This window comes from Clupea harengus, chromosome 3 (genome assembly GCF_900700415.2).
Source record: "Clupea harengus chromosome 3, Ch_v2.0.2, whole genome shotgun sequence".
Classification (NCBI taxonomy): Eukaryota; Metazoa; Chordata; class Actinopteri; order Clupeiformes; family Clupeidae; genus Clupea; species Clupea harengus.
The window spans coordinates 5,623,108-5,650,343 of record NC_045154.1 but is presented as its reverse complement, the minus strand read 5'-3'; the positions used below and the strand labels follow the sequence as shown (position 1 = coordinate 5,650,343).

At 41.8% G+C, this 27,236-nt stretch overlaps 1 protein-coding gene across 3 annotated transcripts; it reads right to left on the bottom strand.

The window, feature by feature from the left end:
- Positions 1 to 18,477: 18,477 nt before the first annotated feature.
- Positions 18,478 to 26,234, bottom strand: igf2b (insulin-like growth factor 2b). Of its 3 annotated transcripts, none has more exons than XM_012832374.3 (4): positions 26,044 to 26,234; positions 25,017 to 25,167; positions 23,370 to 23,551; positions 18,478 to 21,935 (listed from the first exon to the last, which is right to left on the bottom strand). In XM_012832374.3, the coding sequence occupies exons 1-4, from the start codon at positions 26,116 to 26,118 to the stop codon at positions 21,699 to 21,701; spliced, it is 645 nt and encodes a 214-aa protein (XP_012687828.1). In that variant the 5' UTR covers positions 26,119 to 26,234; the 3' UTR covers positions 18,478 to 21,698. The 3 variants fall into 3 exon arrangements, with proteins under 3 accessions (XP_012687828.1, XP_031420221.1, XP_031420223.1); XM_031564361.2 differs by lacking the exon at positions 26,044 to 26,234 and adding an exon at positions 25,411 to 25,989; XM_031564363.2 differs by lacking the exon at positions 26,044 to 26,234 and adding an exon at positions 25,423 to 25,989.
- Between the last annotated feature and the right edge of the window lie 1,002 nt (positions 26,235 to 27,236).

Genomic DNA, 27,236 nt, shown 5'->3' with positions numbered 1-27,236 from the left:
GACTGGGGCTGTATTATGGAAAAGCTTAAAGCCTCATCTTACCAGAGTGGAACAGCACTAGCTGTAAACGTTGACTGAGTTAGGAATGGGAAAAGTGGCAGAAGGGGTTGTCAAGGCAATGGTGCTTGTACTAGTGACGGTATGGGTAACAGGCAGAAAAAGAGCAATGAGAACGAGAAACTATGAAAAAATAAACAGTGGTGACTATAGGGGAACAAATGAAAGAAATGGCTTTGCTCACAACTGTGTGAGCAGTCAGTCGTCGTACTTGTGGCTATAGTAGGCTAGCTGTTGTTATTGGTGACTGTGAGACGGAAAGCTGTAACAAGTGTGAGAGTGACAGTTGAATTTGCGCTGGGTGCAGAAGAAACAGAAGGAGAAGTGAAGTGAGTGAAGCAGGCAGCCCTCCTTGTTTTTAAGGGAAGCTTTTAAAGATGAAGTGAAAGTGACATGCTGCTTTGGGAAAGGTCATCCAGCTAAAGTGAGCGAGCAGAGAGAGCATGTGGGTGACACTCATACACACACTCTTACAAACACACACACACACACACACACATACACACATACACACATACACACACACACAATTCTCACCAGGGTTGTTTGTTGATTCCTTTGAAGAAATGTATGAAGAAATTCCCAAACAAAAAAGACAAAAAAGGAAGAGAAAAACAGTAGAAGACCCGAATCAACAACAGGATCAGTTTACCTAAAAACCCTGCTGCCCATGGTGAAGGTGTCAGGGGCACACATATATGGGCCATTCTACCGAATTGGTGCAAAGTCAGGTTGGAAATATTTTGAAAATTTGTATGTTTTATTCCCAAAACTTTGTCCGTATATATATTGTACCATATCTAAAGTACACATATCTAGTAAATGAACCGTCAATTTTTATATTGTATTTTCAGAATGTGTTGAAATGTTTTTCCTCTCCCAAAAATTGTCACTACCGAAACATAGTAATAAACTATAGTAAAAACGTATTATTATTAACCTGTTTAGATTGTGTTTCCTTCCCTTCTCTGAAGAGTATTTTTACAAATATTTCTTGAAGGTTTTCACAATGAAATCAATAAAAATTTAATTTTTACCAAATTTCAAAGTTCAATTTATACAATTCATCAAAATCTAAGTGCAATATTTCTTTGTAAAATGCAAAATACTGATCATATTGATTCCAGAGTTGATGATTGATGAAATTGAACGTACATTAAACCAATCAGTATCATAACATTTTAGTTGATAACTCAATATACTTTATTTTTTACAAAACATCCAGTGTTTCGGTAGTGACTGCACTGTTTCGGTAGTGACAGCACTGTTTCGCTAGTGACCACAGTATTTTGTTTGCAAGGTTGTATCATATTTCCTCAACCTTATTGCTTAATCTTAACTCATACCATGCTTTAGGTTGGGAATATTAAAAACACAAATGTTTTGTGCTTTTGCTGTCTTTTCCTCCATGATTTTCTGACCTTCTTTTGCTCCCTGTTGGATAAATCACTGATACATTTCAACTTTCCTTCTTCCTTTCGTTTCTTATTTCTTTCTCTTTCCTTCCCTAAATATTCTTGGTGTTTCACTGGATCATCCCTCACTCTTTGTCGGTATTGTCTCAGCCTCTCTGCTCCACTTTTTCCTTTTGGCATTTTGGTGTCTTATGATTCTTTCTCTCCTGAACAATTTCAGATAGACTATTTAGTCTACATAACACATTTATTTCAAAATGATGGGATTGAACTACTTACCATTCCATTTTGTCACTACCGAAACGATCATGTCACTACCGAAACGATCATGTCACTACCGAAACTTTACCATATATTTTGGTAGCGACTGTTTCGGTAGTGACTGTTTCGGTAGTGACAATTCTAGCTAAATTTGAGCATAAATAAATAATTCTAGCAAGCACATGGCTAGCAAACAAATCTTTGAAGAGGTGTACACACAAACAAACATAATACTTTGCATAAAACCCCAAAAAGTTTACTTAATTGAAGAAAAAAAGGTGTTCGGTAGTGACAATTCATAAGGTTACACACTGATTTTCAGATTTTGGAACAAATTTATATCAAAAGTATGGGATCTAGCTACTTACCATTCAGCCATGAGGGACAGGGATGCAGTATCACTGCCTGGTTATAAATGCAGGGGTGTGGCTAAAAAACAGGCTCAGCCAACGGACTAAAACTCCTGTGTTTCGGTAGTGACATGAAAACTATGGACATGATTTTTTGAGTGTAGTTTATTTTTTTTTAAATTAAACCCACAATAAATCTAAATCTTCTAAGTTCTGTTTAAACTTAATCATTAAGATCTTTGAAATTAGATCATTGAAAAAAATCTAAAAAATGTAAAAAGTGTTATTTTTGATAACTGAAATTTAGATGTCAGGGTTGGGGACAGCTACTTCCCAATAGAAAGTACCCTATAAATGATGATTTTGTATATATTTAGCTTATCCCTATCTCATTTAATGTCTTGGGTTTAAATATACCATAACATGTTCTTAGTAAATATCTATGTCTGAATACTTAATTGTTTTGTAAATAGTTTTTCTTGTTGTGGGACCACACTTTGCACCAATTCGGTAGAATGGCCCATATATATATATATATATATATATATATATATACATATATATATACATAGAGAGAGAGAGAGAGAGAGAGAGAGAGACACATAGAGAGAGAGATTAAAGGCATGTTAGGTGAAACATCTTATTGGTGTGATACTTGCTTATTGTGGATCTTTCATTTTCTAACAAAAAGTAAAAAAATATCATATATCACTCCCCCCAAAAAAACATAAAGAAATAGCAGTCAAAGACCAAATGTCTCTCATTAGAGTGTGTTTTTATGAAAACAAGTCCAGTATCAGGCATGACAGCATTTTTTAGCAGATGGTGCGACACCATGAACAAACACACACACATGCATGCATGCATGAACACACACACACACACACACACACACACACACAAACACACATTCTTTTCTGTTAGAGCATTTCCAAGGTTAGCATGAAGATGTATGGCATCTGACTTGAGAGATGATGCCAGAAGCACACACACACACACACACTCTTCCTGGCATAAGTATTGAATTGACTGCGTCTGCCGGGAAAGAAAAAAAAAAGATTCACCAACACTTTCACACAGACTGCATTTCCAAGCACAACTTGTGAAATACAAATGCACACACACACACTCACACACACATATGCAAAAACAAACACACACACACACATTCACTGTAAATACAGATGTCCTCAGTCCCATGCTTGACATGCAGGAGGGTAGGTTGTGGGCAGCCGTGGCCCCTGGCCCCTGGCTGCGGTGAGATCACCAGGCACACCGGCTCCTGCTCCTGTTTTCTCTGGCACCTGCTGGCTCCAGGGATGATGCGTACGCCACTGGCTTCTTACAGTAATAAATACGCAACGCTTGATTCTCCTCATACCACTGCACACTCACACTCAGGGCCTCCCACAGCTGTCATACTTTCCATTTCTGTGGTTTCACTTTTATCAATCCCCCCCCCCCTGGGTATGATGGTATGTGTGCCTGTGTGTGTGTGTGTGTGGGGGTGGGTAAGTGTGCATGCATATGTCAGTGTATGTGTGTGTGAGTGTGTTCGGGTGGTGCTCATCAGATGACGTTTTTCATTAGAAGGTTCCTAGAATGAGTGGAGTAATAGACAAGAGAAAGTGATGAGCCACGACTAGTCATACCTGTGTTTTTATGGTAGGCAAGGCAGGGCTTTTGGGAAGTGACACTGTCGTGCTGAGTCATATGTTTTTGTCTTGGTTGATTGGTTTTATTGATGGAATTTTTTTTTGGAATGGAATTTTTTAGATTTTTCAAGGACACACGCCCCGACACATTGCTGTGGCCCTGGCTTTCTCTAGAATAGTGAGTTGCCAAATCTTCTGATAAACCCTTTCTACTGAAATGTAGTCATCAATATCATGTGGTTTCACTGCAGCTTAATCTATTCAAGTGAGTGTCTATGACTATTCCCTTCAAAATTAAATGACACCAAAGGGAAATAAGACAGATGAGGACTCCCTGTCTGCATAAAAGAGGACCTAGAAGGACAGTAAAATAGAAAAGTAGAATAGCACAATATATATGCTGACTCACTCCTGTACTTTGTTTCATGTCAAAAATGGAGGAGGACGTATTGAAGACCTGGGGACATAGATAGGTGTAAGCCAGGGGTGCCCACACTTTTTAAAAATGATCTACCACAAAACATGTTCATAAATAGAGACTATGCATGGCTAAAAAGGGGGGGGGGGGGCACAGACACAGACACTTAAATGAATCATGGTGAATCACAAATTTTCCTCTTTGTAATCATAATTGAGTTATTTGTTGAAAAATAACTGATTAATAAACAAACATTCATTCATCAAGAACAAAAATAAAATATAGCTGCAAGCAGCGATGCGGATTCCTCCAAAGATTGCAAAACCAGGGGGAAACGTATATTCTTCACAATTTTGGAAAGAAGAGTAAAAGAAGGAAAGAAGAGTGGAAGAAGGAAAGAAGTGTCTTGCTGAAAGACGCTTTGACAGGGAATTGAACTAAAAACCTTCTAATTACTAAACAACTTCTCTACCACTGTACCACTTTCACCTAGGTTTACATCTCAAAGATTTGCTTAGATAATACTTCCTGTATGGCGGCTTTTCTGCTGAATTTGAGTGGCTATACTGGACAAACGGTTGTGAGGATCAAAATTCTATGAATACTTTTTGTGAGGCTTGGTCTGAAGATCATCTCTGGTGATTTTGAAGAAGATTTGACCAAAATTGTAGGAGGAGTAAGCTTTCAAAGGTTTTTTGATAAAACCGGGAATAACAGAAAATCTATACAACCGAAAATTGGCGCCATTAAACGTCGAATTCGTCTTGATCCACGGAATCCAATGGTACCTCATTTTTGAAAATCGGTCAAATGGTTCAAAAGTTACAGTGTTAACAAAAGTCCAACTTTGACCCGTTGGTGGCGCTAGTGTGGTCTAGTGGGAGACATGAAACTTGGTGAGAGTAAAGAAGGGACTGTCCTTAATGAGTGTGCCAAATTTCAGAAAAAGTTACCATATGGGATTTGAGAAAAATTGTAGGAAGAGTAGGCTTTCAAAGCAGTTTGATAAAACCGGTAATAGCGTAAAATCTATACAACCGAAAATTGGCGCCATTGAACGTCGAATTCGTCTTGATCCAAGGAATCCAATGGTACCTCATTTTTGAAAATCGGTCAAACGGTTCAAAAGTTGTGTGTGTTAACTAAAAGTCCAACTTTGACCCGTTGGTGGCGCTAGCGTGGTCTAGTGGGAGACATGAAACTTGGTGTGAGTAAAGAAGGGACTGTCCTTAATGAGTGTGCCAAATGTCAGAAAAAGTTACCATACGGTTCTAGGGGCTGCCATTGACTCCCATGGTACAAGCAGAGATGGGCAGTATTTCAATTACTTTTATTTGAAATACGTATTTCAATCACTTTGAGTATTTTGTAAAATCGAACGTAATTTGTAACAAAATACTTTAGAGTGGAGTAATTTTGTATTTAAAATACTCAAAATACTTTCTCCAGTGTTTAGGCAGAAGGTGTTTTTCTGTCAGATTCTACCACTAGACCGTCTGATATGCCTCTGAATGTCATTGTCGAATCAGGCAACAGTCAGGCAAAAGTGGTGCTTCAAATGCATCCCCCCCCCCCCACCCACCCCCCTTTTGGGGCGAAATGGAAATCGCCCCAGATATCTCTCATTGACTCTCATGTTAAATCCATTTTTTTTTTCAGAAAACAGGGCTGTGTTCGAAAACTTAGATAGCTGTCTTGATCCTTGTCAATTTATCTTCATTAGACTTAAAGATGGTTCTTTCAAAGAGCGAATCGAGTTGTTGCACTGAACGTTAGCCATCTTGACAGAATGTGGCCGTGTCTATTACCGCGCACTTTACGAAGTACACTGCAATACAGTGCGTAGTGCACCCTAAGCACTTACATCTGTAGTGCGTTCTGTCGCTGATTAGTGTTGGCCCTGTTCGAAATGTCTTAAAATGCCTCCTTCCTTCCTTCCTACCTTCCTATTAAGGGAGCAGGGACTGTTTGAAATGTCTTAAACTTTCTCTTCTGCTTTAATAAGATACCTTGAAATACGTCACATAACGGTCATTTTTCAAGAGAGCATATGAGCTGCCTTGATGTCTCGATGGCAGCAGCTATTACCCATAACTCTCTGCGCCATTCCCTAACCAGAGACAAATTTAAAAAAAGATGGCGGATGAAATTGTCGAAGTTCCACAAAAGTATTCACCGATGTAAGTTTATTTGCTTTTTTTGGTAATTTTTTTTTTAAAGTGACCGAGAAATAAACAGTGTACTATGTAATTATGTCATGATTGATTAACAAAAATAGTCTGATTTCGTTAGCGATGTATCCGTTAGCCAGGTCGCTAACAGTAGCTGCTAGCTAGAAAATAAGCACACACATCGTGATGACGTCACATATTGCCGTACATGCTATCTTAATAGACTGTTTGAAATCAACGGTTTTTGAGATACCTTCCCCCGAAAGGACCTGTCTCGTCAGACACCTGTCCAACAAGAGATCAAGGATTAAGACAGCTATCTAAGAATTCGAACACAGCCGTTGTCTCAAATGGAACACTGAAGGACACAAATGTGCAAGCCTTTTACCCATAAATCTGTGCGCCAGCTTCCTCTGGCCAACTGGAAATTTTAAACAAAGATGGCGGACCATCTTTATCGCTTAGATCTTTCAAAAGTTACAGAGAAATAGACACTGTACCATCAGATAACACCATTATTGTAACCAGCAATAATGGTTGAAATGATTTGCGAAGCGTCAGTCAGCCAACTTTCCAAACTGAAAAGCTGCCGAAAGGGCTCCTCCTCTTCCGCTACGTAGCTAAGATGGCGCCCGTTTAGGGTGAGTAGTGTCCATCGTTTCACACTGCATTTTTTGACCGTTTGCAGTGCGCCATCCGGGTACTTTCAGTGCCCTGATTTCTGCTGGTTCTGTCAGTGTGAATGCCCTAAGCACTGAAAGTCAGTGTTTGAAGTGTGCAAGTACGCGGTAATAGACACGGCCTGTGACTTGATCAAAGCCGTATGACGTCCTTATACGCAATTACGTATGACGGAGGAATCCTAATAACCTTGCCAATATTCTAAACAAAAGATTACCAGGACTACAAAACTTATCCACAACACAGTGCACTTGGCATTACAGAAGGACCATCAGTAAGACTGAATAAAATGTTATGAATGTCTCAGCCTTCACATATGAGAAAAAAAAAAAAAAAGCCTGTGTCACTGTGATCTGTCTCGTCATCTGACGTCCTGCCTGCGTTTCTGCCGTTCTCATTCTATGCCTATCAATCTGTTTTGCTATCCTTGTTTATTTATTTTATCCGTAAAGTTGTTGATGTTGTTCAATTTCATATATTAATTTAAAGTCATGCAATTTCAAGTCATCCATTCTTCAACACTCGCTGCTACCTTATCTTCAAACAGAAAGTAACGTTAAATCTCCATGGCAACAGTTCTCAAGGGTTTGGATAATAATCGGATTTATTGCTTCCTTCATTATTCACAGCTAAATAACATAAGGCTTTTTATTTGGTTTAATACACGAAAAAGCTATATCTGTTCTATAAGAAAGGTAACCTTAAATGACTTCCGTTGTGATCTGGCGATTTATATATATATATATAAAAAAAAAACTTTATTTTAATTTTTTTTTTTTTTTTTTAATGACACGATCTACCACCATAAGCTTTGCGATCGACTGGTCGATCGCGATCGACGCATTGGGCACCCCTGATGTAAGCAGTACATTATGATGTTTTCATGAGCTGACTGCTGCATAACAAAAGGTGTCAATAGGTCCTCCACCAAAATAAGAATCGTAAAGACAAAATTAGAGCACTCGTTACCCCATCAGTTACTCTAAAGCATCTATACTGTTAAGGTCATGTAGTACACATTGGAAATAAGTGTAAGTGTCAGATGAAGACGCGTGCATCCGTATAGGGCCAGGGCAAGCGTCACAGCCGCGAGCTAGAAATGAGAGCTGCTGCTTTGAGAGGCCGCATTCTGAACAGGTGCAAACCAAACATGAAACCCCAGAACAGGCTGTCCCCCCAGTCGGATGGCTTTTGGGAAGACTCATCTCAGGAGTGGGTGGTCGTCTCCGCATGTCGCTTCTCCAGCCTGTGAAGCCTGACATCATGTCCGTGTGGACACGTGCGAGCCCCTTCCCCGGTCTCTCCATAAAGGTCAATGTCTTCCCGTCTCGCACGCCGCCATCTCACTCGACTCAGAGGTCAGGAGGTGCCAGAACATGACATGCTTATGGGGGAGATGACTCGACGAGTGCCGCCAGCCATGTCTGAAAGTGTCTGGGAAGCCGGGTGTCATTTTCCAACTGACATTTGTGTCAAAGCAGCCTCGCTTGGCACACTGAGATGTGCTGTGTGTTGGCATGGGAAAAGAACCTCCAGGAAATAACGTATGAAGATCAATTTCTTATCGTTCTTGAAAATATTCTTTTCTTCCTCAGTGCTTTAATATGCATTTTATATGTCGCTTTATGTGAGGGTCTTGATTGTGAGTCAGCGTTCATCTATATCCAATAATAATAAAAATAATGATAATAATTATAATAATAATAACTTGATTTTCTTTCATTTAGATAGCACCATTCAAATACTAAGTACAGGTCAAAGTGCTTTACAGACGGGACCCACCTGCTTTAGCACAGATATGTGTCTGGTCATGCAGGTGTCTGTGTGCAGACAGTACATACATCACCTGTGTGAGAGAGCAGCTCCTGCAGAGAGCCCTTCTCTCTCTCTCTCCAGCTCCAGGCTTCTCTCTCCCTGAGAGCCCTTCTCTCTCTCTCTCCAGCTCCAGGCTGCTCTCTCCCTGAAACACTAATGACACACCACGGGACACAGCAGACAATAAACACTTACACTAGGCCCAAAATTACACCTCTGACGCGTGGCACACACGCACAGTCTGTCTGACGGATGGCCCATAATGCCTGTTTACCTGCCTGCGTAACAGAGGAGGGGTTGGCCTGTCAAGCATTTCCCTAAGGCTTCTAGGAGTTTATTTGACCCTTTGGTGGGGGCTTTGGGGCCAAAGAATTCCATGACACTCTGTGTCTAAAGTTTGATAAAATGTGGTGTTTTAAACTTACTTTACTTACTTGTCTACTTTATGTTTTTTAAATGTCCTCATGTTCTAGATGATAAAAGGTTAAACAAGATCTTGCTCCACTTGTGTTAGCTTTAAGTTCAGTAAAGGTAAGTGGACAGTGTACACGTTTTACAAGGAACTGGTACTTGAAGTGAAGATCATCTTTCTTTGTATGAACCAAATAGTTCATCAGGTATGTGGAGCTGGTATGGTTAATGTGTGACCCAAAGCTTGTTGTATTTGCTTAACATGATCAGCTTTACTTTCCCTGTCGGGCAATGTGTTTGTTGTCCTCTTGGATGACATAAGTAAGAGTAAATGTTTATCTATGCCACCACCAGTGCCAGTGTTCCAGTTTTTATGTATTAAAATGAGGTTATCTCCCATGTGTCAGATATGTATGTACAGAAGAGGTATAGTTGGCACACACACACACACACACACACACACACACACACAGAGTATAAGGATGCTCTGCTGTATTATGCAGTTATGGGAGAATGAGGAGCTGCAGTGCACACATACATTGAGCAAATGTATATTTCCCTTATCTGTAGAAAGTCAGAATGGCTTTAGAAAGCTCAGTACTCTGCATCACACACTGCTTCCTTTAGGTCCTTTTAATCAAAACGAGTTGGCCCATACTGAAGCCTGTTATTGACTCCCAGACCTCTTAAGATTTTGTTCATTTGTACAGTGATGAGGGTTGTCTAAACTGCAGTTTATAAACAATCTACTCCCTTCCATGTAATTCATTCTATGATCTTTCATCAGGCCAGCCCATCATCTGGTGGACACCAGGATATCTGGACCCACAGTTTTGAGAACAGGTTGGTAATTGTAAAAAAACATTCTTATTTTTTCGCATGTTACCTCACACAGAATATGGGCATTTCCTGCCACCATTATGTCATTGCTAGTAACTTGCTAATACCTATACAAACACAACCCAGGGCAATGCCCTGTGCCTGTGTGAAGACAGCAAAAGTAAAAATTGTGTTTCCTGTATCTTATTATAATGCAAATTAATTAACTTTATTCACTCTCCAAAATATCCGTTTTAAGGAAACGCTTATAAACCTTACCTATTGTCATAAAGACAACAACAGATGATGATGGGACAACATACCTTCAATGGATAAGCGGATCATCCATCCCTTCCTCACTGGGTCGACCAACAATGTAAGGCTTGCATTGTGAATCACTAGAGGGCTGTGATTGTGAGTGAATCATAATTCTTCAGTAATACATCTGTCTCAGTCAGTCACAATCAGTCCTGAGGTATGCAACTCTAGCGGTGACTTAACAGGAAAATGAATGCAACAGATGTGGAACAAATGTTTTGAAATGCGCATTGTTCAAACATAGATTTCTCACGCGACGCACACTCAGAGTCAATGTGTGAATCACGCAGTTGCAGCAAACTAAACATGCAGTTGAATAGTTGCAATGCAACCAATTTCCCTTTCCCCATTGGAAAAACAGAATTCCTGTATGCTTCATCTGAGATGATCCACACCAAATATGGTTAGCATCCAAGACGACATATTAATCTCAGGTCAACACACACACAATTGTGCTGCCTTGAACTTAGGTGTAATTGTTAGCATTTTAGAACAGAAAAAAAAACCTTTCCTGTAAATTTTGGAGACAGTGACAATTTCAATGTCAATGGCATGCTGGTCGTTAAGACAGCATTGCTAATGTAGACGTCCAGTGACACAGTTTGCTACCCACCCACGGGTCCAGCCAGGAGGTCTATTGGGACTGACTTTGAGGAGCCAGAGACCCAGAGGCACAAACACAAAGCTAAACAATGAGAAACAAAGCAGGAAATGTTTTGCAGCATTTTTGTTAATAGCCTCTGTTGCAGTTGGCTGGTGATTCGGCTATTCTGGTAATGCCAATTTCTGTGCCACACACACACACACACACACACACACACACACACACACACAGACACACACACACACACAAACGCTGCCTCCCATCATTAGTACGACGGTCTTGTGTGCGGTGCAAACAGAACAGACGTTGTCATTTATAATGTGCAAGTACTCTGGCTGCCTCGGCGTGGAGGCACTTTTGGCTGCTATCCCGTCTGTATTACCGAAGCATTAAAACGAAATTGACAGTCCTTGGGTGCAGAATGGCACAAGCTGACAGAGCCAGCCTGCCAGACTCCTCAGAAGGTCTCAACAGGCAATTGTTTGGGAAAGCCAAATGGCAGCAATGCAATGTCCTTTTCAAGCAATTTCACCACAAATACTTGCAGCATTATTTGTTTGTTTGTGTGTACATGTGTGTGCGTGCATGTGCGTGTGTGTGTGTGTGTGTGTGTGTGTGTGTGTGTGTGTGTGTGTGTGTGTGGATGGAAGGATGGGAGAAATTGGGGTGCAAATAAAGAGGGGATGAACGATAGATGTGTTTGTTGACTCTCGGAGGTTGAACCCATCCTCCACACATTTGTCATTTCCCGACAGTGCTTGAAACCATTGCTCATTTCAAAGTCCTCTTGAGAAAACTTTGGTGTCTGGATGTTCGCGGTGACCAACGACCAAAGAAGGAACTGCCTGCACCTCAGAAATAGCTAGGAACCACTAGCTGATTAAAAAAGTGTCCTCTTCAATTAGAGAGATTTGTGGGAGGATATGGGCAGGAAACGAAAGCACAGAGGCATGGCATGGTAAAAAGAGATGCGTGAGTGCCATTGTGCAAGACGCTGGCATCAGCGGGCGTATCGATGCCAAAGGCCAATGAATCTCTGACACCAGACACCATCTCTCTCCTACTCTGTCTTCCTCTACACACAAACATATACTTTGAGGAATGAATAGAACAAAAACCCATAATACTGACCTGTGGACACATGTGGGAAAAGGAGAGGAGAAAAAAAAGACTTATTCTGTTTAGAAGTAGGGACAAGGATTAGGGTCTGAGGTAAAAAAAAAACGACAATCAAACAGTTTATGAGGAAAACACTGCATGGCTTTGCAGGGGGAAACATCTTGAATCTCTCCATGTTGCCTGTTTATCTGCAGTTTTAGCTTATGTTGTAAAAATAATAGTGTCAGAATCACATCACTGCTTTATTTTGATCTATGACAATACTACGACTTTGGGTGAATTTCACAGTATTTTTGACTGTGTATACATCTAATAGTACACACAGTTAGAGGAAAGGTTTTTTTCCCCAATTCTCTTTGGTAATATCTTTGTGATATTGCTGTGATTGTTTGAACTCAGATGAGTGTTACCTTTTCAGTAGTCTTGCTGGTCCTTTTCACACAAACGCATGGTTTGAAAACAACAACAAATGAATGCCAACAAGGCCATGCTAACAGACTTTTTCTGAGACCTAGGGAATCAGACGTGGCATGTTAGGGCACACTCTGCGGCTTAGATTATTCCGCATTCAGTTCACTTTGGGATAACCGTTGAAACAGCAACTAATCTGGTCTCTACAAGCCAGTCACATATCATTATCATTGATATCATCTGTTACATTTTCCAAAACTTAAAGCCATCATCTATTGCCAGGACTGGATGGATTCTGACGTCCTGTGTCTGGATCCTTGGAAAGACCACTAGACAAGTGGTGGCAGTAAAATCTGCCACACAGCAAATGTCACTTTCAGTAACTACATGAGTAAAAACAGACTCTACTCTGTGTGTAACATGGTGAAACCCCACTACCTAGACACCTAACCGTAGCCTTATTACAAGTAGTCTGTGTATGACAGGCGAACAGAACTGATGGCAAAGATTTACTAATTAAATCAAATAATGAATCGTCATCTTCGTTATTATTGTTTTACATAATATATGGCATGACACTAATGTAGTTGGTCATGGTATTACTTTAATAGTGTATCTGTCAAACTGGTCAGCCAGTGATCATAGCCCTGAAAACACTTAACTTGATATCCGTCAAACTGGTCAGCCAGTGATCATAGCCCTGAAAACATGTAACTTGACATCTGTCAAACTGGTCAGCGAGTGATCATAGCCCTGAAAACACTTAACTTGACATCTGTCAAACTGGTCAGCGAGTGATCATAGCCCTGAAAACACTTAACTTGACATCTGTCAAACTGATTGGTCTTCAAACTGTTGCTTTATGCCTTTTGAGACATGATGGACTGGCATGTGCTCGACACAGCTTAATTTCTCTTGTACATTATGCTAATAATAGAAATGTTCTAATAGGGAAGACCTACGTCCTCTGCCCCAGGCAGGAGATGTGTGTCTTTCTCCAGAGATATTCAGCCTATTGTGCAGATTCCTCAAGATTGTCCACAATCTGTTCCAAAAACAGAGTAAACAGGGACAAAGTACGACAATATCAATCAACAGCAACAAATCCCTGGTTGTGGTATATCGAGCAGGGCATGGGCTACTGATACTTCATGCGTTCTTAGCAGTAATCCCTCACACAAAGGCCTTGAAACAGAGAGCTTTTTTGAAAAGAATGAAAATGACACAGAAGCTCTGAGTTACTCCAGAGCTTCTGATGAGAGTATGCTTAATCATTAAAATATCTTAAACCGAAATTTGGTCAACCACTCATATGTATCCACCCTAAAAAGCATCTTCTATGTCAACACTATCAGAACAATTAAGCCTAAAAGCCACACATGAAGGCCTAACCCACTGCGGCAACCATCTTTAAAAGCATCAATGGCCAATAAAATGAAGACCCCACAAAAATGAACAGAAAACAACAGTGAAACCAATTGTCTACTGAATGTCTCTTTAACTCTGAATGAAAAAAATGTCATTGAAACCAAATGCCATCCTTAGCAAGCATTGGAATTCCACTTCTCAGTGAGGATGTGCTTTCAGGAAGAAAAACACCATACATGCCAGATCAAAAAAAACATCTACCAAAAGAGGTTTAGCAACAAAAAAGACAAATGTGCACATGTGACAAATAATGTGTTTATAATTTTTATAAACAATATAAATAATATGAACACATTTATATATATTCTAAATAATTGTTTTCTGTTGTATTGCTTTTAATCCACTAAATTAAATGAAATGAATTAAGTCTGGGTCACCCAGTTAGCCACTCATCTCATTAAAAGCTCATAGCGATGGCCAATGATGCGATAGTCCAGTCATTAATTACACCTCATCCTGTAACGATAGTTTTGCAGGTTCTTGCAGTTTTGCATGCATTACTTTGGCTCTTTAATAAGTTCATGTGGTGGAGATAGCTTGTTAAAGAAATGTTATGCAGCAATTGAGGTACTTTTTTTTATAGGCAACTAGTTTTGGTATCAACTCCAAATTCACTACGATGGTTTATGGTCATGGTTTTCTGGTGAAGGACAGATGAACACCACCCAGGCCATGCACTGTGAAGTTATGTGTTCCAGGATGGACTACACCATGAAAATGTAATTAAAGCTTTTACTGCAAGACATCCCCAACTATATCGCCAAAAAACACTGGTTAGCAAGCTTTTATCAGCGCCCACTGTGCTGTCAGGGTTAGGGGTTGCAAGGGTTTTGTATGTCTTTTAGGTAGTTAGCTTGCTAAGTTATAGATTATATAATTGCTTAAAATGGTGCATTGAAAATAAGTTGACATCAAACAACAAGAAGTCTACACCTAAAGGCTTTTCCTCCAAGGCCCACCCCTAACCTTCTCATGATACTGTACCTTTAGTCAAAGACTTTCAGTCATTCTGGAGGTGCTTGGATTTGTTTTCAAGTTTTGAATGTTGTTAATGCTGAAATTGAGTCCACAACAGTAACTTTGTAACTGTGGATGATTCTGACTTAATTAACACAAAATTGTGCCCTTGTTTAATGGTACATTGTGCTTCCCAGAACATCTCCTTTTCAGATTGTGGACTATTCTGTGTCATATTGTGAATCAGTTGATATCTCAGTTGGAAACTGTGATCTCAGCACTGTGACTGAGGTTTAAAGTTGCAACCTGAAGCCTCACTGTAATTGTTACAGAAAAACAAAGTTTCATCATTGTATTGATACACTATTGCAACACATCGCAGAACACTTACAATTCTCCACAGCCTTTCCTACCGGGAGGTTCAACGGTCAGATAAGGTTAGCTAGTACCTGGCCCAGCCAGAGGGCTAAAGGATGTTCATTTCCTGCTTCCTGTGGTTCAGCATCTGTAGTGTTTATTCAGATCAGGATCGTTTGCCAGCCTGTGTGCCAGGACTGGAGTTGGGTACCATGGGGACATGTCACTGTTGTGATGAAAGATGGCAGATTTTTATCTCCATACTAAATTCTGAGCCCTGGGCTGGGACAGCAGGTGCCGGTTCGTTGTGCTTTTCATTATCAGGTTAACTGCTGACACAGGGAGTGGTATCTATGATATCTGCGATAAGTCATCTACCATGCGTATTAATATCTCCATTTTCAGTTAAGGTACAGTCCATCCCAGCCATTAGATAATGATGCAGTAAAATGTTTGCTGCTTGACAAGACTGATTTCAATATATGATATGATGCAAAGGTCATCTCTAAATGCTAACCCTAGGCAGCAACATTACAAGTCTGTTTTTCTAAAATCATAAAGACCCTCATGCGTTCCCAAAACAGTATAATCAACTAAACACCTATTTAAAGGTAGTCTGGTTGACGTTCAGGCAATGTGAAAAAGATTGGACTTTCTGTGGTTGCTTCTGCGACTGAACTAGTTGTTGGGTTGTGTGTGTATGTATTCTGCAGATGTGTATCACCCGCTTGTGATGGCTCTTAACCTAGGGCACAGAACATGACACAGAAAGGTGTGACTGAAAGGAGCCCCCCGGCTTAAGCCGACTCTGGGCCCTGGAGGATGGCTGTGGGTGGCGCGAGAGGTTCCGGCTCCGGCTGGATGCCCTGTGTGAGCTCAGGAGTTAGTTGTGGTTGGTCGGACGCACGGGATGCTGGGGGGCCAGGGCCAAACGCTTGAGCCAGGTTGGCAACGGGAAACGGAGGGCCCGGGCGGTGGGGGGGGAGACTCCTGAGGCCCAAGCGTGCTCACGCATGCCTCGCCAGGACCCGCAGTGCCTCTAATTGCTCTGGTCTCCGATGAGGAGGGAAGAGGGGAGAAAAGGGGTCATATCCCAAACCCTCGTTGACCTGGACAAAGTGTTCCTAAACACAGCAAACAGCAATGGCCCGTTTTTTGGGCTTTTATACTAGGGGTATAAGAGCCAACCACTTTTCACTTTTTTCTCTCTCTCTCTCTGTTACTCTCTCACTCTCTCTCTGTGGCTCTCTCTTTCTCTCTCTCTCTCTCTCTGCCGCTCTATCTCTCTCAGTCTCACTCTCTTTTCCCTCTAAAGCCTGATTTCATAATGAAATCAATTTCACTCCACATCCCCGCCTGTGTTGTGATTGTTAGAGCAGGACCATGGCATAAAGAAGAGATTGTATTTCTTCACTGCTCCACAAACCGATCTAATTGTCAGTTCCTAATCAACCAGGAACTGTGAGAAGGGCTTCCTAATTATGTAACCATAGTTTCTGACTTGTGAACAATAGAGGAGCACTTTCTGTATTTTTGGTAAGAGTAAAAATGTTTGAAACCAGGGGTGAGTGGATGTATTGGCATGTCAGGAGGAAAGATGAGGACATGGTCCTACTCCTTCAGTGGACTTAACTCCCCCTGAGTTGGAGAGGACTGGCGTCTGATATCCTCCAAACACGTACAGCAGGGCAACAACAAACCATTTGGCTCCCTGTGTCTGACATGTATCTGATATGTATTCTAACTTGAATTAGTCTGTGTCAAATATTGTTTTTAGCTGAAAAACATGTTTATGAAATAAAAAGAGTCTTATGTCTTATTCTATCTGAGGGTTAGGAATTAACACAGTGAAAGGTCATGATATTGTTTGTGGTATGAAACATTCTTGCTCAAGTGATGACTTCACTGACCTGAGATGATCCTACACCTGAAATATTTACTGTATCTCACTGAGATGGCTTGTATGGGAATAAGATTTCATACGTTACATTGCTCCTCATGAAAGCGTCTTTAAACATTTAAAATATTCTGTCTTTTTCTTTCCATGATCTAGGTGAGGATTCTGCTTCCTTACTTTCGTACACAAACACACACAAACACACGCGCACACACACACACACACACACACACACACACACACACACACACACACACACACACACACACACACACACACACACAAAGTTGACATGGCAAATGCCTATCTTCCTGTTTACACACCATAATTCTTTGATTTCGGAAATTTACCAGACACCTAAGCAGATCATGAGACCCCTCTGTCAAACGTCATGCTTTAGAATGCTGACAGTGCCCTGAATATGGCTTGGTTAAAGGAGTAGACTGCCACGCTGAACATGTCGGTGAATCCTTAAACACATTAGCACCTTTCTCCTTGAACTGGTTCATCACTGATTCCAACAGCACATATGCAAACAGCAAAGGAATTAGTCAGGTCTAACCAGATCTCTGGATAATTGACATGACTCAGCATTTCCTGCTCTTTCAGTAGGGGTGCTATTTTTGCACATCAAATTGTGTCCATAGATACCTCTACAGACATTGCTGACAAAAAGGAATGTGCTGTATGCGTGTTTCTCTGGTGAGTCCTAAATAGTATATGCGCTCATTTCTGATACAGCACTGCACACACACACACACACACACACACACACACACACACACACACACACACACACACACACATACACATACACACACACAGCTCACTGCACAAAGTTCACACTGCTCACACACACTGCTCACACACTGCACACACAGACAAAGCAGACTGACAAGCAGCGAGGACAAGGCAGAATCTCAGATGCTTTTTTTTCCTGAGCGTTGGGGTGACGAGGGCCCTTGCCACAGAGGGCTTCTCTGGATGTAGCACTAGCGTGCAGAGGGGCAGGGCTGTCGTGCAGCAGCTCCCTGGTCGATCCTGGGAGCGAGATTGGTCGGTCACACTTTAAGTGCAACTTCTCTCGTTGGTACACTTTCACAGCACCAAAGATGCTAAAAGCTCCAGTGAGCGGATTCTTTGTAGGACTCAAAATCTACTAAATGATTTAAACTGCATATCAGGTTTGAGATAAAAAAGAAAGTGTGCCCTCACTCACTCACTCACTCACTCACACACACACACACACACACACACACACACACACACAGACAGACACACACGTGCACATGCACGCTCACATAAAAAGAAATCTCAAAATGACTAAAAAGACTTTTGATAAAATGTTTTTTTATTGATATTAAAAATGAAAGTACATGAATTGTGCATTCGGACGTTCTAGCGTGCAGAGGTTAAAGTAATGAAATTGGCACAGGATGAGAAGGCTACCGACACTAAAATCTTGCCACTGGAAGGCAAAAAGAGATCCCTTCATATCAGCGAGAAAAAAAAAAGAGGTTTTCTTCGACGAGTAGTAGCCTGTTCAAACACAACAAAAATGAATGCAGTCCTAGCAGTAGAACATACAAAGAAATATGTTGTAATGTCACTGGAAATATGGGATATCCTAATAATAAATCATCATTATAATAACAATAATAATAATAATAATAATAATTGCACTGCTTTGTTATACAACTGAAATGGGACGATCGAACAGACGCAGCTATCACAGCTATAACATGGCCTAGTGATGCAGAGAGGCCCACCAATGACTTTGAGCAGCTGGAGGCACAACCCAGCACGATGATGAAGACAATAAAAGAACAGGTAGTTTAAACAGTACAAGACAGGACACAGGCTTAACACAGGCATAACTCTGCTCGTCCCAAACGAGTTGTCAGTCTCGTTAGGTCAAACGGAACGAGCGAGCCAATCAACAAACCACGCAAACAGGCTAGGAGAGCTATGAGGCATCGTTTTTGGACGGGGGCATGTCGTGCTGCTACACAGGTGGAGGGTGGCGGCCCACGAGTGTCTCTCTTTAATCTCTCTGGCAGACCATATCGTTTCCTGAGTATATCAACTGCTTAAGATGAGGATCAGTATGGTAGCCCTTCATCAAATACACACTGATGCGAGAAAGGAGGCAAACCCATCCCGGGTAAAGGCAGTTTATAAGATTTGGGGCATATTGTTGATAAGAAAGAGAGATTAAGAGAGACTCTGAGGAAAGAGTGGATGGAGAATGCTGACACTCTCTCTCTCCCACAATGAATGCCTCAATCACCTCTATGTGACCTAGGGGTACAGATGAAAGGAAGCCTGACTAGAGTGGCTGGCTGGATATTGGCGTGAGGCATCGGTAAGGTAGGACAGAGATGCTCTTTCTAACATAAGGTCCCTTTGCCCTGAGCGCTGCCACCTGCCCACACTTCATACCCAGCCACATACTGCACAGAGGAAACACACACAGCTCTACACAAACAAAGTCTGCAAATAAAAATAAAAAAATCACAAATAAAGAAGAAAAAAAAACCAGATATAAAGATAGTATCACTTATACATTAAGTCATTTAGCAGACGCTTTTGTCCAAAGCGATACCATGATTGATACTGAAGTGGCTTAAACTGTAGTGGGTTTGAGTACAATCAATGCATACTTGGAAGAGGTTTGTCTGGATAGTTGCAAACCGCACTGGATGGAAGTCAGGCATGGAGGTTTTTTCCTTTCCTTTTAGCAGAAACCCCATTTGGCAGATCACGGAGCCATGCAGAAAAGAGTATTCAGAATATGTGCCTATTTTTGTGACATAACATGCCTAAGCAATCCAGGCTACTGCTGCTGTTGAAATATTCATTTAAAATCGCTCTGTGGCAAACCAAAAGGAAAAAAGGAAATATTTTTGGTACAAAGCATCTACAAAAAGCATTACAAGTAAATCGGGAAAAAAAGAGAGCATATAAAATAAATCCGTCAGTTGAGCATCAGTGCTACGTATATTATTTGGACCAATTTTCATATATATTTTTATAACAAAATAAATAATGCCTTTATACAGTGCCCTTATTTGTATTTAAACAAACAAACAAAAAGCTTTGCGGCTCATTACGCATGATACAGCTCAGACTAAAAGAATATAACATGACGTCCCTGGAAACTAATTATATATTTATATATATTCAAGTATTTGTTTTCAGGCAAAAGCATGTGAATACTACTGATATACATTAAAATATATTGTTAGTTGACATTATTGCGTTTTTTCCCTTTGAATTGAAATTTGTGCCTTTCTTCAGAACTGTAAAATAACATTACCACAAAAATCAGGAACAAAACCAAAACAGGAATGTCACGGTACCAGAAACTTTTTTTTCTTTTTTTTTCCTTGAAACATTTCCATGATGAGGACAAAAAAAACTTGAATAAAAACAAAAACAAAAAAATCAAACATCCCACTTCTTCCATGTCTTTTAAGGTTTCACTTCCTGAAGTGCAAGGTAAGATACCGTGGCGCAGCCAGCACTAACAGGAAGAGCAGTCCATTCGCAGGCGTGATGTCCTCCCCTCACTATCCCACAGTGCACTGCAACTGCAGGCCTCATGGGAGTAGCCGGGACCAGAGGCATGGCCTGGCGTGTGTACCACAGCAGCAGAACGCGACAACGCACCACCACTGCCACCGCAACAGTAACTTCCCCTCTCTCGCCGGTTCAGCCAATAGACCCTCTTCATTCTCTTTCCACTTTTATTTTAAAAGTCACACTTTCCTTAAAACGGAAAGTTTTTAATAACTATTCAAAGAAAAAAAACGTGCTTTTCAATCTCCTCTTCTTTGCGTCCATCCCCAAGCTAGCACCATGACATTTTTTTGAGCTACACGTTCATAGTCCATAAAAAAATAGTGCCTTTTTTATTTACTTAACAAGAACTTTGACGTAATCCGTGGCGATGTGCAATTTGCAGACTCTTTTCTGCTTTTTGTTTGTGATTACAAGGTGCTGGAACAGGAATCTAATTTTACAAAATAATTCCTTACAGTGTGGATGTTCCTTTACAGTTTAGGTGCAAACTAATCAAAAAAGGACTAAAAGAGATACTTATGTCTTGGGAGAAATTGTGTGGAATGGATTCTTTCATGCTAAGCACATTCTGGTGTCCTCAGAAATCACAAAAAACATCAAAAGAAAAAAAAATTCTCCTCTTGACACTTGCAAGCCAGGCGGCTTTTCCATCTTCCTTTCCGTGTTGTTCTTCTATTCTTTTAGGATCCACCTGAAGTGCATTCAGCCTTTTTTCCACTGCTAACTCTTTATTCTCTCAGTTTTTGTTGTGTCCTTTTGTGTTTTGAATGACAGAGTACGAACAGAGATGGGTGAAGAATGTGAGCATGTACGTATGGGGAGGGTTGGGTAGTCTGGGGCTGGGGGGGGGGGGCGATGGAGAGGAGAAAACTGCCACAGAGATGACGTCAGAGACAAAGCTTTAATCCCCTAGTCTTTTTTTTCTTCCTCTTCTTTTCCAACTCTTCTCCTGTGCAAACAATCCCAAACTCATTTGTGGTTGACGTACTTTTCCGTGTGCATGAGGACCGGAGGCAGTTTGCTGGGAAGCGTGATGAGGGGTCGATGGAACAGGGCCTGCTCCTGGGCCTTGATCCTCTCCGCCTGTCGCCGGAACTTCCGGGCCCGTAGGATGGCTGGGACGCCCCTCCGGAGACGCTGGGCTGCCTTGCGCTGCCACAAGTCATATTTGGAATACTTGACGGTCACATGTTTTCTTGGGACTTCCTGCGAATGGTCCAAACCCGGAGGAGAGAGGAAACAAGACAAAAAGGGAAGTTGGATTAATACAAGTTGTATGCACATCTCAACCATAGAATGCTGTTCACTTGTGAAGGGGAGAATGATCCTTTATGAATCGTAATCACTTGTAGTTAATAGCACTTCAGCGTCTCCTGTTTGGCGCTGGGACAAATTGGTTGGCAGTGAGATGCTGTCCCCCTGTGTAGCCTTATATATCATATTTCTTAAAAGCTCACCTTATCCACTAATATGGCAGACATGCATGAGGATGTCCTCCCCCAATCTTTTGTTTTGGTTTGTTTTTAAGTGGTAGTAGATCCAAAATTCCTTGGGGGTTACGTTAGTGCACAGGCCTTTTGGTACGGTTGTACTAAAACAAACTGCTCTCTGACCCCGACTTCAAACAATTTGGGGTAGTGGTGGCAGTCAGGTTCCCAAGCCCTCTGACAGTACGTAGGCGAGACCAGTCATTGTTCACTGACTGAACCCCCTTCCTGAAGCCCTCTCCTAACACACACACATACACACACCACTATCAACATCGTAAACACATTCCGGCTGAAGACCTCTTTTCCTGGCCAGCAAGTCTCTCAGACTGTGGACTCAGACTTGAAAGGTCCACCCAGGGAGAAAGAGAGTACTAGGATTTATGCGGCAAGAGCACTTGTGGTGAATGCCTGCTTTCATCCTGTCCCTTAGTAGACAGCCCACTCCTCAGCCTAGCCCCAGATCAATTGCCGTGTTTATTTCTTTCGTTCTCTTCACAGCCGTTTCGGGGCTTAGGAACAGCTGGCCGACAAAGTTGTACGCGCTCAAACAAATTTCCATGCCAAGAGCTTGAGACCTTCTTAATGGAATGAGAGTAATGCTTCTTTTGGGGCTTTGCGTACACTAATGACATCATTTAAAAAGTGTTTTCCAGGCCGTGACAGCTTTGCTGAGGATCTCCACTATATACAGGCTTCTGAACGATCAGTGTACAATGACAAATGTGTGCCAGAAAAAGCAGCCTATTGTTTGTTGTTCTGTTCTGTTGCTAGCTGCTGTTTGTTTTTGTGTTTTAGTGGAGACTAAACCTCTAAAGTGAACAGCGGCCACTAGTTCAGAAAGGCCTTCCTTCAGACAGGAGCAGAGAGTGACTTGCCCCGTGGAAACCTGAAGTTGACCCCCTTGTGGAAACCTGACGTTGACTGCCTGTCTGTGTGCTCTTGAGTCACACCATTTTCCATGGATGTCAGCAATTTTGCAGGGGACAATACTTGCTTAGCTCTGCAGATTTTGCATGATAAACACACTTAGATGGATTTCTGTTAGATCCCACATGCTAAATACACCTGGATTCAGCACAAATGACGCACAGAAGGTCTCGATTGCAGGTGAGATAGGTGTGCAGAGACGGAGGTTCTCATGGCCGCCTACCTGTTTTAGTACTGGCAACACCGGTATGACCTGAAGAGACATGGCCGAAACGTCCCTTTCTGACTTAGCAGGCTTGGCACAGTATTGCTCCAGAAGATTAAGGTCACAGCTCCTGAAGCAACACTCCTCTACGATCCCTCGAGTCGGAGAGCGTCGATTGCTATTCCTGCCGGTCGGTCTACCTGTAGAGCAGAGAGGCAGACAACAGTTATGCACCAACATCGTTACAGCATCATTATTTGATGAAGAACATCTGATGTGTCCCTCAGTGGAATTATGATATGGCATGAAGGCAAATGCCACTGTGGTACTAATTGACTGATGTGGTTTATTTTGTCCAAGCACAAATCAAATGTAAAAACTGATAGTGGCAGTCTATGTCGGTTTGCTCTGACTGTTGTTGTTCTGCTAGTTTATTTGAACTATAAATGGGAAATGTTATCACACGCGCACACACTTCAAGAAGATATCTTAAGTACAACAAAATTACATGATGGATTAAGAGAGGGCAGTGGAGGGGCAGAACCTCACTCTCTCTCCCACTCCCTCACCCTGAATGGGTGAATATTCAAAATGGAGGATATCCTTTGACCTTGTCCCCTTGCCAGCTCAGCAGAGATAAAGGTACAGAGCAAGGCAGAGAGACATACGAGCAAGGGGAGAGGGGACAGGCACTGATAGGGATAGAGAGGGGAGGGGAGAGTGGGAGGGGGCAATATCCTATAGTGTAGGCACTGAAGCACAGAAGAACAGGGGAAAATTGCACAGTAGCAGAGTCACACGTGTAGGAAAAAGAGAATGATGCATGAATGCGGCTGTGACAAAACAAGCTCCTTCTGAAGATGAACTTTAAATTTGAGTCTGAGAGAAAGAGAGGGGGGTGGAGGAGCAAGGCAAGCCCAATTCAGTAATTGTCTCTTTAGATAGTGCAGCTTGAACAACAGAATACAAAGGCTTGTCTGTTTGTCAGTAATGGGTGGAAGGTATCAAATATTGGAAACCACGTCACAAGGAATTAGCCTTTTTGCTCACTAAAACGAATTTGAATGAGGGGAAACCATGAAGGTGCAAGGTTTCACCTTGAGAAACATCTAACGTTAACAGCCATGCATGTCAATGAAGCACTGCAATTAGCACCACCTACCCATTATAGTTTGTGACTATTGTTATTCAACTGTGACAACACAGTTAATGAATAGTATTGGTAGTAATGATAATAATAATGGCGACTCCAATCACTCCTCTGACTAGACAAACAACCTTTCAATTGAGCGTAGCCTGGGAACATTTCTGGGGAGCTGAATGGAATGCCACTTGGGTGCTATTACTTTCCCTGGCGGAATGTGCAAGTAAACAAACAGGCCATTGTCGCTCATTTTGCGGAGTGCGCGCGGCCCTTTCATATGCAACGAGGAGATATAGGCAGTAGAATGCGCGCAGTCAGCACTCACTCAGGCCCGGCGTCTTCGCGAACTCAGCTAAACATTCTCAAGTTGCGCACCTCAACACCAGCCACCAAGCAGGTCGTCTCACTTATCTTAACACGCACGTACAGGTACATTGTAAGCTTTATCATGACTGCTTAAAAAAACTTAAGATTGGTCACATGTCGCTACATCAGTCAGTAGTAAGAATGTGTCCACCTACTGAAGTAGAAGCCTCTGTCTTCGCACACAAACTGCAGCGCATCCACCAGCTCTCCTCCGCAGAGCGTTTCTGCCGAGGCAACTTCCACCATGTACAGTGCGAGAGCCAGGGCGCACACCAGCATCCGGCTAGACGAGGACATCACTCTGATCTGGGGAGAAAAAAAGACGCACTTTACAATATATGACATAAAAGCCATCTGAGACAGTTCTTCTCTCGTTAACTGTAGCATTGTAAAACTTGAATGTGCACAGCGGTGGCAGTTTAACGAAAAGGAGGAGAATAACAGCGATACACGAAAGCAAACGAAAAGTTCAACATTGCCCCATAATGGATCCTTGACAGCAATTTTATGCTGTTTATATAGCGTACTCAGTCAGACAGGTATGCTCACTTCAGCATTTACTTTTATGTAACTCCTCTCTCTTTGCAGCTTAGGTCGTCTGAACGAATTCCACAATCCAATCTCCATGTTCATCTGCTCCTCTTTATTGCACCTCAAGGAAAAGATTGCTTGTAGCGGGGCGACTTTTATCTGCGATGTGCCGCTGTCTTACACAATGCTCAACAAGTTGCAAGACTGGCTGCTCAATACTCATCTATCTTAAATCACCCTACTCAGCACTATGAGCTTTCTGCTGGTTCCCCGCCTCTGATCACAAGTAACCCCACAGTGCTGATGCCCCCTGGCGATCAGCCCGCTGGCCGGATTGTCCCGAGTTCAGAGTGGGGACGCTCCAACAAGACAGACCAGTACGAGCTGCCTCTTGAGAAACCTCGAAGACGTGCATCTCAACTGTCAGCCGAGAAAGTAAGTTAAGCCACGCTTGTTCTTTGAAAACCAATTCTTCCCTCTGCATTTTCCCTCTAGGGTGCAAGTAGAATCAGGAGTAGATTCAAGCTTCAGCTGTTTTGACATCTGTGAGTATATGTTCGTATAACAGGCAGAAGGTCTACGTCATTTCACTTTCTTGGTCGACGTTGATTTCCAGCTGATTTCGGTTGAGAAATTAAGATAACCTCTTACCTTGTTCTTGCGAGTCCCCGTCCTTAGGCAGGTGTGGCATACTGAGTGGTAGCCTTGTTTGTGCTGCGCCTCCATGTCGGTATTCAGGGTGGTCAGTTGTATTTGGTAAAAAAAAAATTGCAGGTGAATTGACTATCCCAGCTGCTGAGACTACGTGGAGATGTTGTATGAAGCTGTCCCGGTAATCAGGCGACAGGCAAAACTTCTCAGCGAGAAGTATTATATACCAAAACCCGCCCCTTCAACCGCCTCCCCCCCCCCACACCACCACCACCACCACCTCCACCCTATCCCTATTACCTCCCACCCCATCCCTTGCGCATGTCTGCATGCGGAGGTTACCGGCGATGAGAAGTGGTCCATGAATCTAAGCAGAGAGTAACCCAAGAGTCATCAACCAAAGAGATTAGTTATCAGACGTCTGGCTAATTTTCATGCTCTTTCATCTTCCACACGAATAAATACAAGTTGACATTCTGGTTTCATAGGCTGGAGAAACTTTTATTCGCAAAAACGGTAGGAGAAACTTGAACGGATCAAAACAAAGATGTGTTCAATTCCGATTGGTCCATAGGTGTTATTACCTTGGAACGTCTCAGGGGGGAAAGCATCTGACAGGTCTTTTCCACTGAGACCACCGGACGATGATAACGCCAGGTTATTTTGTCGTTATCTACAAATGGTCTTCAATAAACTGAATCACTCTCAGGCACTTTAGTTCGAAGTGCTAAACGTACCACGTTTGGCTGACGATTACAAATGTGTGCGCTTAAATCTGTGTGTAGCAGATGAAGGACTGAAGCTGAGGTCATAGGCTACGACTTCTTATTTGATTTCCACTCATAATCTTAAAATCTTGCTTAAAACTATGCGCATTTAGTTACATGTCACCTTGATGAAAGTTGATGTCTGTATTTTGTTCCATTAGAAAACTGGACACGAGACTAGCAGTACAAGCTTTGTAATTACGTCAAAATTGTAATTCGCCAAATCCCCTTTACAGCAATACATACATTTATCAACATTAGGGACAGTTGAAACTTAGAAATGTGAGTATTTAGTGGCCGCTGGTCTTGTATAACTATGCAGATATGCAGACATAATTTGGCCATATGTCTGCCTTCAGCTTGACTGAAAACAAGATTAAATGCACCTTTCAATTGTACAAAATATGAAACTTTCTGTATAATCAT

Excerpts from the sequence above, each read along its gene's own strand:
- igf2b (XM_031564361.2), bottom strand. The coding sequence starts at position 25,494 with ATGAACATGGAGATTGGATTGTGGAATTCGTTCAGACGACCTAAGCTG. Across the intron at positions 23,552-25,016 it reads AGACAGAGGCTTCTACTTCA|GTAGACCGACCGGCAGGAAT; the intron begins GTAGGTGGACAC and ends TCTGCTCTACAG. Across the intron at positions 21,936-23,369 it reads TGTTGCCAGTACTAAAACAG|GAAGTCCCAAGAAAACATGT; the intron begins GTAGGCGGCCAT and ends GACCATTCGCAG.